Here is a 12,280-nt window from a genome sequence, read left to right as displayed (position 1 = left end):
GAAATATTATTTGGCAATAAAAAGGAATAAAGTACTGATAAATGGATGAACCTTGAAGTCATTATGCCAAGTTAAAGAAGCCAGTCAGAAAAGACTACATAGTGGGTGATTTCATCTATATGAAATGTCCAGCATAGGCAAATCTATATAGGAGAAAGCTGATCAGTAGTTGGAAAAGGCTGGGGAGAGTGGGAAACGGTGAGTGACTGATAATGGGTACAACGTTTCTTTCTGGAGTGATGAAAACATTCTAAAATTATGGTGATGGCTACACAACTCTGAATATACTATAAACTACTGAACTATACTTGCAAAGGGTGGATTTTACACTATGTGAATGGTTATTTCAATAGAACTGCTATATAATATATGCTGATCAGAAGTTAAAGAAAAACTTTAAAACTTACTTGATGGAAAAAACTTTTGTCAACTACATTTTCAATCTGTTTTGCTTTTTTATTTCCGCCTGGATGCATTTTTAGTTCACCACCATTCGTTTTGTTCTCTAGGAGTCGCTGGTGTTGATGCTGAAAGGTCACAGGGTCTCTTCCAGGAGGAGGATGACAGTACAGAAGTTTACCCTACGAAGACAAGAAGCGTAACAGCACATCACATGTGTTGTCTGTGTTCTCCCAGAAGAAAGAAAAATCCTCAAAGAAGACATCTCCGCCAAGCACCCTCTGACCAGCTTTCTTTTTTCAATTAAAAAAAAAAAATGTTTATTTATTTAGAGAGAGTAAGAGTGTGAACAGAGGAGGGACACACAGAGAGACACAGAATCCAAAGCAGGCTCTGAGCTGTCAGCAGAGCCTGACGCAGGGCTCAAACCCATGAACCATGAGATCATGACCTGAGCCGAAGTCGGACGCTTAACCAACAGAGCCACCCAGGCACCCCTTCCTGCTTTTCGATTAACCAAGCTGACTTCTGGTCACCTGCAAATGGAGAGTCCTAATGAATACACTGACTTACCTTTAAAGTGTTCTGAAGGCCTAGCCTGCCCACAGCCTGCAGACCAGGAGGAAATCTTTCTCCTCTGTGCTCCTTTTTACCTTGTTTGCATTTCTACTCATGTTCTTCGGTGCACTTATGTGACTATACTTAGGCTAAGCGTTTTCCAAAATGAAAATCAGGACACAACTGCACAGCAGGATTATACTAATGCAGATGTTGGGCGGTCGCTCACTGGATGCAAATTTCCTGCTTCCCACCATAAACACTCTATAAACTATGGTTTGTAACTCATCTTCTCATCTTCCACAGTTTTATAAATGGCAAATGAATAAATAATGTATCCGTACAAATACTCTACTGATTAACTACTTTCTTCCTGAACTGAAGGCAAGACAGTATGGATGTTCAATTTTACTCCTATGCTTCCAAGAGCTCTGCTGATGTGGCATTCAGAAGAGGGAATCCTCACAACCAGTTATTACGGGAGACCCAAGATGCTTGTTTGCAGAAAGAATTAAGCTTAATACATAACAAGTACTGGGGGCTAATTATGCGCCAGGCACTGAGCTTAGTGGTGTGTGTGTTTCCACACACACGTTATTCTCATTTACTTCCCATAATAATCTCGTGAGACAGCTACTATTCGTTCCTATTTTACTGATGAGGAAAACCCAAAACTTAGCACGTCCTCATCTGTGATGTGGACAGACTCGTTATGTATCTTTAATGAGATGACGCACCGAAAACAGCACTACTCTCGGCAGGGCTGTGAGTACCGTTACCAGGTGAGCGCAGGGAGAACGGCATACGGACGCTCCGCTCCCAGGAGGACTGTGACACAGCTGCAAGAGGAGCTGCAGGCGATGGCAAAGCCAGAAGCACGCATTTATCACTTTCGCTGACAACGTGCAGAGAGCTCTCTCTCTCGTAATTGTGCTGTTGGTTCCATCTCTGGCTCACATGACGCCCACTCCCCCGGATCAAGAAAGCCACGCCGAGGCTGCCGATCTCCTCCCGCAGAAGACCCGCGCCAACCTTGCCAACACTGGATCTTGCCAATTACAACACACCCTCAATGAGAAAATCCCTCCTTTGTGACGCAACAGGTTGCTGGCGTCTAGGTGCCGTGAGAGAGGAGGCCTGCTCACTCAAGAGCATCGAGGAGCTGGGCTCACTTACACTGACGTAGTCCTTCAGGATATAGCGAGCAGACCGAGGCTGGTCTGGCTGTCCGTGCGCAGTCATGAATCCTCGCATATCTGTGAGGAGAAATGGGTTGTGCAAAACTGAAGTTAGAAGACGGCAAATCACAACGAAGACAACTGAGGTGAAGGAAGTTTAGTCCATTACCACACCAACTACGCATCCTTACTCTCTAGCTTTAAAAAGCAACTGTCATGGTAGAAGACATTGTGGTAGCAATTATAACGACCTCCGACAATCTGGGTGAACAGACCACACTGTTCTGATAGCCTAGCACCAAGGGCTGACACACACATTCAATCTCTCTCCACTCCAGTTATTTCTTTCATCTCTTGATTTTAAACATTTACATACGGAGGCCACCTGTAGAATGCTATGCCGTCACTACAATTAGCAAAACCAAAAGCAACATAGTAAGTCTTCTTGTTTAATAATGTATCTATGCATTTTCCCAACTTCCCAAACATACAACAAAGATCCCTCTAATACTAACTCAACTAGAGGGGGTAGCAGAGCCTAGTGGTTAAGAATATGGCCTTTGGCAGACGGGTTGGGTTAAAAATAGCTCCTTCACTTAGTAGCTGTGTATTGGCTCTTTCAGTTCAGAAGAAAATAGTTAGAACCCTAGATCGCACAATACATAAAAAAACACGTAGGCAGATTAAAAATCTAAAGGTACATAAAAAAAGACATTACAGGAAAATAGTTTTATCCTTTTAAGATAGGGAAGGCCCTCCCAAGTAAAACACCAAACACCATCAAGCCAAAAAGGAAAGTCTGTTAAAATTGTTAACATATATAAGGCTAAAGAAACCACAAAGAAGTCCTACAAATCCTTAAAAGAACACAAGATGCATAGAAAAAGGTGATTCCCAGAAGAAACAGAAATGGCCAGCATATGCACAGATGTTCCATTTCATTAGTAAAGATATGCAAATTAAAGTTATTTAGCAATGTCTTATGAACCATCAGAGACTATTCTTAAAAAAAAATTTTTTTTTTTAATGTTTATTTACTTTTGAGAGAGACAGAGACAGAAAGTGAGTGGGTTAGGGGCAGAGGGAGGGGGAGACACACAATTGGAAGCAGGCTCCAGGCTCCGAGCTGTCAGCACAGAGCCTGACGTGGGGCTCGAACTCACGAGCTGTGAGATCATGACCTGAGCCGAAGTCGGACGCTCAACCAACTGAGCCACCCAGGCGCCCCTGTCAGAGACTATTCTTTACAGACCTGCAAAATGATCTTAGAAACTATACGTATGTGGTCACCCATCTTTACAAACTGGCTTTTTCCTTACTCTGATTTTATCAGCATTAGATGAAAAATCTTAAAAAACGATTACTTTTAGTTTTATCTGGAAGTCCAATCAAATGGAAAGTCTGGTGGAAGCCCACTACTGGAAAGAGGCCTGGAATATGAAACTCGGGCTATGCGCCACTGATCAGACACCACTGTAGGCAAGTCATTTCATGCTCTGATTTCAGATTACTCGTCTTAAAAAAAAAAAAAGAGGTGAGAGGCGGAATGATCTTTAAGGTCTCTTACGCGGTTTTGTGACTACACTGGTCTCATCACAAATGCTTAATATTTATCCTCTTTAAAGTCTCTCAACTAAGCTAAGTTCAAGTTAATGTCAAACAAGGTTTCCAAGGGACTGATGGAAGGGGAGGGAGGCTGTTTTGTGTCCCTACCCTAACCACATTCAGCAACGTCCCAATCTGAGGGCTTTCCCTTCCAATGCTGCCCTCACAACTCTCCTACCTGCTCTGACAGCATATTCATTTTCTTCCCAACATCCCTTTTCTTCCCCGTTTGGGAGAAGACTCCAGAAAAAGCCAGCACAGCCTCAATCTGAATCGTGTCTACACCTGGTTATCTTCTAAACAGTGAATGCCCTCAGGGCCTTTTCTTAGAGGCATGTGACAACTGCTGGCTCTTGCTGGTGCTCTCTGTGGGAGCTTTCAACAGTCTGCATCTAGGCATTCAACAGGGAGGGGCCTGACTGCTATAGTGAAAGCATAGGGCAGACCTGAGGAGAGGCAAGGGATTCAAAGCATCTCCTCCTCTAACTCCAGAAAGCACTTACCACACTGAAGTAAAATGCTACTCACGGAGCAGTCAGCTCCCCCCCCTTACTGCTGCACTCTGAACCCACCACCAAAGCAGCTACCTGGAGACCAGGTAGCTGGAGGCAAGGCCAACAGAGACAACGAAAGCACAAACCTTGGAAGATGACATGACAAATGCTAAGGAAAAATGTAAATTTCTATCTCTGCAGGAGTAGTTGCTCTCATTAACTATGTTGTTACTTTTTGTTCATTTAATTGTTCATGTTTTAAAATAAATCACAACTCACATCCGTAAGCTGTCAACAGTTCTTCTGATGTCGGAGGTCGATGGGGATCTTCATCCTCTCTAGGCTTTATGATATTAATGCCATAGGTAGCTTCTAAAACATATCTCGGAATATTCTGGCAAACATAAGCTTGTCAAGGAATCCATTACCTTGAACTGACCCCTTCCCACCACGGCTTCTGACACATGCCTCTAATTCTGAGACCATGGTACTTTAGCACTCCTATGACCAAAGCCTTTTTATGTCTCCAAAAAAGAAGTACAGCTATTCATTAATTTTCAAATGCTTTCTCTTTAAATACCATTCTACCTTGTACCGGCTATTCATGCACATGCCCCATATGCCCCCGAGACCGAATCCAGAAAGGGCAGGATCCATGGCTGATTCATGCTCATAGCTTCCACAGAACCCAACCTTATCTGGCTTGTAATGAATGCTCAATACACATCTGATTATTAATTCAAACAGAAATGGAAAATATACAGAAAAGCATAAATAATGTAACAACTGTGTTCCCAACTATCAAGAAGTGGTAACAATTTCATCTATTAAAAATTGTATTACAGGGGCGCCTGGGTGGCTCAGTCAGTTAAGCGTCCGACTTTGGCTCAGGTCATGATCTCAGTCTGTGAGTTCGAGCCCCGTGTTGGGCTCTGTGCTGGCAGCTCAGAACCTGGAGCCTGTTTAAGATTCTGTGTCTCCCTCTCTGACCCTCCCTTGTTCATGCTCTGTCTCAAAAATAAATAAATGTTAAAAAAACCATTTTTTAAAAAAATTGTATTACAAATGCAAACCTCCACTGGTCTGCTTCTCCCACTTTCACACTCGCATGTTATCTATTAATGCAAAGTACTGTTCTGTGAGGTGACAATTTTTACAGAAATGGGTGTCACACCGTATATGTGATCTTTTGAGATCTACCTAGGTTACCACAGGCAGACTTAGTGCAGTATTTTTAACAACTATATACTATTCTATTTTAGCGATATACTATATTTTATCAATCCTGGCAGATGAATTCTCATTATTTCTTACAGGAGGAGAAATCAAATTGGGGTAAATAAAATGCGGTGGCCTTCAGGGCAGTCATGAAGAATCTTGTCAAGAACTGTACAGGGCCAGAAATTTCACGCTACTTATAAATTAACAAATTGGCATGTCAGTTTCATGGAGTCTCCTATCTTCCTCCAGCATCCACGGAACAGTAACAGACTAACCTGCTGGGTTGTAAGTAGGGTAAGATCTTAAGACACTGTGGTTCTTAACAATATTTTTTTCATGTCACACACTATCCTAGGTGCTTCACATAAGTTAACTCATTATGCCGGGAAGCAGCAGAGTTCGTTTTTTTTTTTGGTAGGCCTATATGCATACTTTAAAAGCATGCTGGGATTTTGATTGGGATTGCATTGCATTGCACTGATGTATCGATTTGAGGAGAATTGACATTTTAAGAGTATGAAGTCTTTCAAACCATAAACACGTATATCTCTTCATTCAGGTCTTATCAACCGTGAAGGAGCTGTTATTACTGGCACTTTTCAGAAAAGAGAGTTTCTGGAAGGTTAAGCAAGCTTATCACACAAATAGTCAAATGGCAGTCTCAGGATTCAGGTTTGCAACTCGGGGCTGAGATCCAAGACTGGGCTCTTCCACTGATTCCAGGCGACACTGCTGCACTCAGGACATGAGGTTCTGTAATCCTGATGCTACCTCACATATAAACTTGGGCAGGTTACTGTTAAGTGTTTCAGGTTTTTCAATACATCCAATGCAAAGCCAAGTCCAAAACAAACTCGAAGCCCTAGTGTACACATAACAACCAGTCTTTGCAAAGCAGAAAGGATATTAGTGACACAGGGGGAACGTGGTCTCTCATTTGGTCAATAGGGAGGATTCCATTGCAAGTCATTTCTGCCTTGGTAGAGACGAAGGATGGCATCACCAGGCCCGGGCAGTCACATAAGCAGAGGCCAGGTTCCACATAGAGAGTCTGAAAGACAAGTGAGAGGTTTACGCTGGACACAGCAGAGGAAGGGAAAAGACCAACACGCGAGTGGTGAAGAACTCAGAAATACCCAGCCAGAGGAACTGGCTAAGGAGGAAACAGGCTGATGCTGCAGAAATACCTGAAAATGCTTGGTGTGACCAGGTGTGGCAGACACAGACACTTTCTTGTTGCCCATGATGGTGTTGATTGTGGAACTCTTACCAACATTCGGATAGCCCACCTGCAAGAGACACCTAAGTTACTAGCGTCTGACAGTACGTGTATCAAACCCAAAGATAATACATAAATAGTCCAACTCCAGCGTGTTTGGTTGCTTCAAAAGATTATTTGAAATAGGTGCTGTTTGTGGACAATTTGTTCCCCTGCAGTGTGGATGTATTTATTCAGACAGGTCTCCAGTGATGAACAGTCAAGCTAAGTACATTTTATTTGTAGAGGTCTTGCTTTAACAGCAGATATTATAAACCTCAGCCCCTTGTTCTCAGCTCCCACGAGCTCTCATTTGGTCAATAGGGAGGTTCCCCGTGTCACTCCCACGACCCACGATGTCCCATCTTACAGGCATAGTTTCTGTTATATTTTCCACACTGTGGGTGAAGTCAAGCATCAGACAGGTATTTTAATCATCACAACATACAATCACTTTTAATTTTTAGTAACTTACCAGCAAGCTTCTATCTTATTGGTTAACAATGGTAAATGGCACATGGACTTGCTGTGGGTTAACAAGCTATTAAAACTCTTCAGTGAGTCTTAGCAGGATCATATAAAGATTCTCAAATAAATGCTCAAATCATGCCAGTCTTGCTCCAGGCTTTTTCTTAGGTTTTTTTCCCTGCACCTCTAAATCCAATTCCTTCTTACCTGGTTCAAACAATCCTCCATCAGCACGACTGGAAGATTACAAATACTGATCCCATGGAACATAAAACCCCAAACCTTCCACCTCCAGTACAGGCCTCGTAACACATCACTTCCATTGCTCAGCTTCGCTCTTGCCCCTCTCTATGCTTAGCCATACTGCCACCTGCTGGTCCATGGACATACTTCCATTCCTGGGGCTTGGTTTAAACCTTTACCTTCTGTTTGTCTGAAGGCCCTTCCTTCCATTGTCACATTGTACTTTAAGGTGCAACCTCTTACATAAATATTTCAGACGACTGCTCATTAATTTCAATATTCTCATGTTTTGTGTTTATTTATATCTTGATTACATAACATGTTACCATTTGTTTACATGTCCTTTGTTGGGGGCAGGGGACTTCTGTTGCTGTCATCTCCCCCACCTCCTGCAGACCAGGCTCCTCATTATACAACTCTTATAGGGTGCTGGATGTCTTCTCTACCACTCCCTACACTTGGAATTAGAAGTTCTGGGAGGGTGGAGATACACTGACTGTCATGGCCCAGCAGGACGCCTGGCATGTGGCCAGTGATCAATAAATGTTCACAGAATGAGTAAATTAACCTATTTTCAAGATTTCTAGAGTAAGACATTCAGAAAGTGGCGAGGCTGCTTAGCATGTCCGTAAATGTGAGAAATAAACTAGCTTTTAGGGAAGCTGGGCTTTCTGGTGGCATATGGAAAATGAATTTTTAGGAATAATATACAGAAGTGGAGTTGTAAAGCTAAGAGAAATTAGCTACATTTCCCAAAGTTTATAGCAAGTAAATCAGTTCCACTGTAGAACTGGGAATTACACTAGGTCTGCCTGGCTCCAGGGACAATTCCTTTACCTAGTGTTCTAAAATAAAATGTCAATCTGCTATAATCATTTTAAGTACGCTTTGGGAGGGGGACAGTGCTTCAAAACAATTAGGATTGCTCTACTCGGCACGTAACTTAAAAGCTAGAAGATTTTAAGGCTGCCATGATCTACTTTCTTTCACTGTTTTGTTTTCTTGCTTGGATGGAAGATCTATAAAATACCTTCTCTAACATCTTACACTTCCTTAGCTAAAGATATGGCTGTCTGGAGCTCTGCTGTACACCCCTGAGGTTTGGGTACTTCTCACAGCCACCTCTAGAATTAGTGTATATGTAGCTAGGGACGTGATCTCCTTTCCCGTTTTTTGTTTATTTTTGAGAGAGTGCGCACACATGTGCACGAGCGGGATAGGGGCAGAGAGAGGGGGACAGAGGATCCGAAGCAGGCTCCACACTGTAAGCAATGAGCCAGATATGGGGCTGGAACTCACGAACTGTGAGATCATGACCTGAGCCGAAGTCGGAGGATCAACCAACTGAGCCACCCAGTCGCCCCTCCTTTCCCCTATTCTTTTTTTTTTTTTTTTTTTGAAAGGGTTTTTTTTTTTTTTTTTTTTTTTTTTTTTTTTTTGGTTAACGTTTATTTATTTTTGAGACAGAGAGAGACAGAGCATGAACAGGGGAGGGTCAGAGAGAGGGAGACACAGAATCCTTTCCCCTATTCTTATGCAACCAAAGCACCAATCTTGTTGTACCTGGCCCAAAGATGTTGGGATTCTCCCTAGAATGCATCTGGAACATTTACAGTACAAATTCGCAAGGATCACATGACACCATAAGCCTCCAGAAGGTAAGAATATTGACCTGGAAGAGTGAAAATGGGCTTAAAAGTGCTCTTTTCCAAGTACTTCTTGGGAAGTCACATGAATGGTAGCGCTGAACTGGAAGGAGGTGGGAGAAGATAATTACTATGAAAAGAGGTATAGCCAATGTAAGCCTTGAAAGAGTACACTTTTGACTTTTCCTGTCACACTGCCTACTCCCACAATGCCAGTGGGCAACAAGAGGGCAATAACGTTCCCAATGATGCCAGAAGCGTGGTTAGTAGTCCCTTGGATTCCAGTGTAGCTACCAATGGATTGGATATAAAGATACCTATGGGGTAACAATCTCAAGACCTATTTCACCTTACCAGTCCAACAGTAAGCTGTCCATCTTTCACTTTCTTCCCGGTATGTAGCTGCTTAAAGATCTCCAATAACTCCTGCCTTGATACCAGGTGGCTGAAATTGCGTGTGTGCCTCTTCTCCAGGGTGTTCCTGTCCTGAGCCTCAGAATCCACAGTACAGCTTTCCTTCCTGTCCCAGCCACAGGGCTCTTCGTCAGGGTTGCTGTCCTCTTCTGAACACGTCTGCCAAACTTCCTCCTCCTCCTCCGGACAGTCCTCGTACTCACTGTTGTCTTCATCGCTACTGGCAACTTCACCAAGTGGCGGGGATCCCCCGTCCAGGAGCTGTTCGGTCTCACTGTGAGGATTTTCAGCCTCATCACAACTGGAGTTTTCAGACTCAGTTGTATTGGCTTCTCCAGCACCCTCGTTCACATGTTCCTGATGAAATAACAGAAACCGCAAAAGTTCAGAAGGGTAGAACAATGGCATCTTTCATTCTAATGAAAGTATTCAGAGTTGGTTATTGAAGAACAGAGGACAAGAAAAGCCATGAAGGAGACCAGAAAAGGTGAAAACAGGGAGACAATGTAAGTCTTTCAGTGCGAGGACACAACCAAACTATCAACAGTGGTGCCCTTTGGGGACGGGAGGAACAGTGGATCGTCACTTTATGCGTTCCTGTATTATTTGAACTCTGTACAAACAACATGCGTTACTTCTGTAATAGATACATTTTTAAAGAAAGCAAGAGCTTAGAAAAGCCCATGTCAAGCTGAATTCTTTGTCAGTATGCCATTTTACAACGGCCTATAGAACAAAGCATTTCTCGTTAACAATAAAACATTTAACATTCTCTTCTCTGCACAAAGCAAGAAGGGCAGAATTTATAATTTGAGTTTTTTACATTTGCATTTTTAAAGACTCTGGTTTGCATATTTAAGGAAACTGCTATTCCTTTATAATTGCCTTTAATAAATCAAAGTGCTGTGCAGCACAGCTCCCTCCGGATGAAATAAATAAAACTCAACTCCACATGCGAAAATTATTCACATATGCAAAAAAGAAAAAAAAGATAAAAATCATTTACTCTTTAGGGATGTGTAAATTCTTCTGAATTCCTACTGATATTAAAGCAAAACGAAGACAATTTATGGTATTACTATATTGATTTGTATCAACAAGAGTGAATTGGTCTGGATTTAGAAGTGATGCAAACCTGGTATCATTTCTAAATTACCTAATGTTAGAATGAGCAATCGTCACAGAAGAGGACACAGGGAGTTAAACAGGTATCCTAAATTTTAGGAAAGTAGTGACATAAACCATCACAGAAAATAGGCATGATTTCACAGTCAAGCCTGGTGAGTCAAAAAGAAACAGCATGAGGGTGCCTATGTGGCTCAGTTGGTTAAGCATTCAACTCTATGATCTCATGATTCGTGGGTTTGAGCCCCACATTGGGCTCTGTGTTGACAGTGCAGGGCCTGCTTGGGATTCTCTCTCTCTCTCATTCTCTCTCTCTCTCTCTCTCTCACACTCTCTCGCTCTTTGGCCCTCCCCTGCTCATGTTCTCTCTCTCAAAAAAAAAAAAAAAAACAAAAAACAAAACTTAAAAAAAAAAAACAACCCACAACAAAACAGTATGGCTTATAACAGAACTACAGAACTGGGAGCAATTTCTATGAGAAATGAACAATGAGTGTAAAGAAGATGGTGTGTCTTCACCGTGAACTCTTCTGGATCATTTCAAAATATGAAAGAAACAAGTAACAATAATGTGAACCAGGGGCACCTCGATGGCTCAGTTGGTTTGTGGGTTTGTATATCGGGCTCTGCGGTGACAGTGCAGAGCCTGCTTGGGAATTTCTCTCTCTGCCCCGCCCAATGCACATGCACTCTCTCTCTCTCTCAAAATAAATAAATAAAGACTTTTAAAAAAGACCCCACCTAAAACGAGAAGCAGTTTAGGTTCAGGAAAAATGAGAAGGACAACAGAAGGACTTTGTGGCAGTTATAGTAAAATAAAAATAAGGGGAAAGCCAATTTCTTAGGAAAACAGTGCAATTTAACAGATGGCCAAGAAAAAACTAAGGTACTCGGCTTGAAAACTGTCATGCTCTTTCAAATAAGAAGGGGTTAAACAACTGTAAAGGAAGAACCAAGCTTCAGATAGGCGAGTACAGTGATTATCAAACTATTTCTAGTAAGTTCATGTTTGATACTCAAATGACAGATGTGATTACTGATACATCACAACAGTAGTTAGTTATTGGTCTTGAGAAATCAAGAAAAACATCAGAGACTTCAGAAGACTTGGGAGGAGTAAATGATGGCTAACTTAAGAAGGAAGAAAGAATATCTTCCATAACCACACACTGTTAACTCAGAGTTGGATATGGGAGTAAGTCCACAAGGCAGCTGGTGAGCCCTAAAAAGATAGTCATCAACAGGAGGCAACAAGGGTTTCCTGAGAACAGATTATGTAAAAAAGTGGAACGTACTACTTGGTAACAGTTCAGGGAAGACTACAGATTTTAGAAACTAATCCTTTTTTCATTTTTGGTAATTTAAAAATACAACAACAAAAACCTTCAGTAAGATGCTGGCTTCCAGGAAAGAGGTGAAACAGAAATAATGGTTAAGAGGACAAATTAGGAAGCCAGACTACCTGAGGATAATAAGCACTTACATTTACTGTTGAGAAGATTAAATGAATAAAATATACAAAGTGCTTAGGATAGTGGTGCCTGGCACAGAATAAACTTTTTATGGGTTAGTTTTTATTAACAATAGTAACAACAGAATGCTCCTTACTGTTCTATCCTTGCAAACACATCTATATTCATCACATCAGAATGCTTATTAGTACCAAGTGCT

At 41.9% G+C, this 12,280-nt stretch overlaps 1 protein-coding gene across 1 annotated transcript in view; it reads right to left on the bottom strand.

Moving 5' to 3' along the window:
* The window catches only part of LSG1 (large 60S subunit nuclear export GTPase 1), a 36,664-nt gene that overhangs the window by 3,702 nt on the left and 20,682 nt on the right, over positions 1-12,280 (bottom strand). The window contains exons 8-13 of the mRNA XM_049628379.1: positions 9,425-9,841; positions 6,643-6,744; positions 6,363-6,506; positions 4,514-4,637; positions 2,134-2,213; positions 408-581 (exon numbers count right to left, since the gene is read on the bottom strand). Coding sequence (XP_049484336.1) covers positions 408-581; positions 2,134-2,213; positions 4,514-4,637; positions 6,363-6,506; positions 6,643-6,744; positions 9,425-9,841 — 1,041 coding nt within the window. The remainder of the gene's footprint in view (positions 1-407; positions 582-2,133; positions 2,214-4,513; positions 4,638-6,362; positions 6,507-6,642; positions 6,745-9,424; positions 9,842-12,280) is intronic.

The sequence above is a fragment of the Panthera uncia genome, chromosome C2, assembly GCF_023721935.1.
Source record: "Panthera uncia isolate 11264 chromosome C2, Puncia_PCG_1.0, whole genome shotgun sequence".
Taxonomy (NCBI): Eukaryota; Metazoa; Chordata; class Mammalia; order Carnivora; family Felidae; genus Panthera; species Panthera uncia.
The sequence above is the reverse complement of the archived record's forward strand: the minus strand, read 5'-3'. Positions and strand labels throughout refer to the sequence as shown.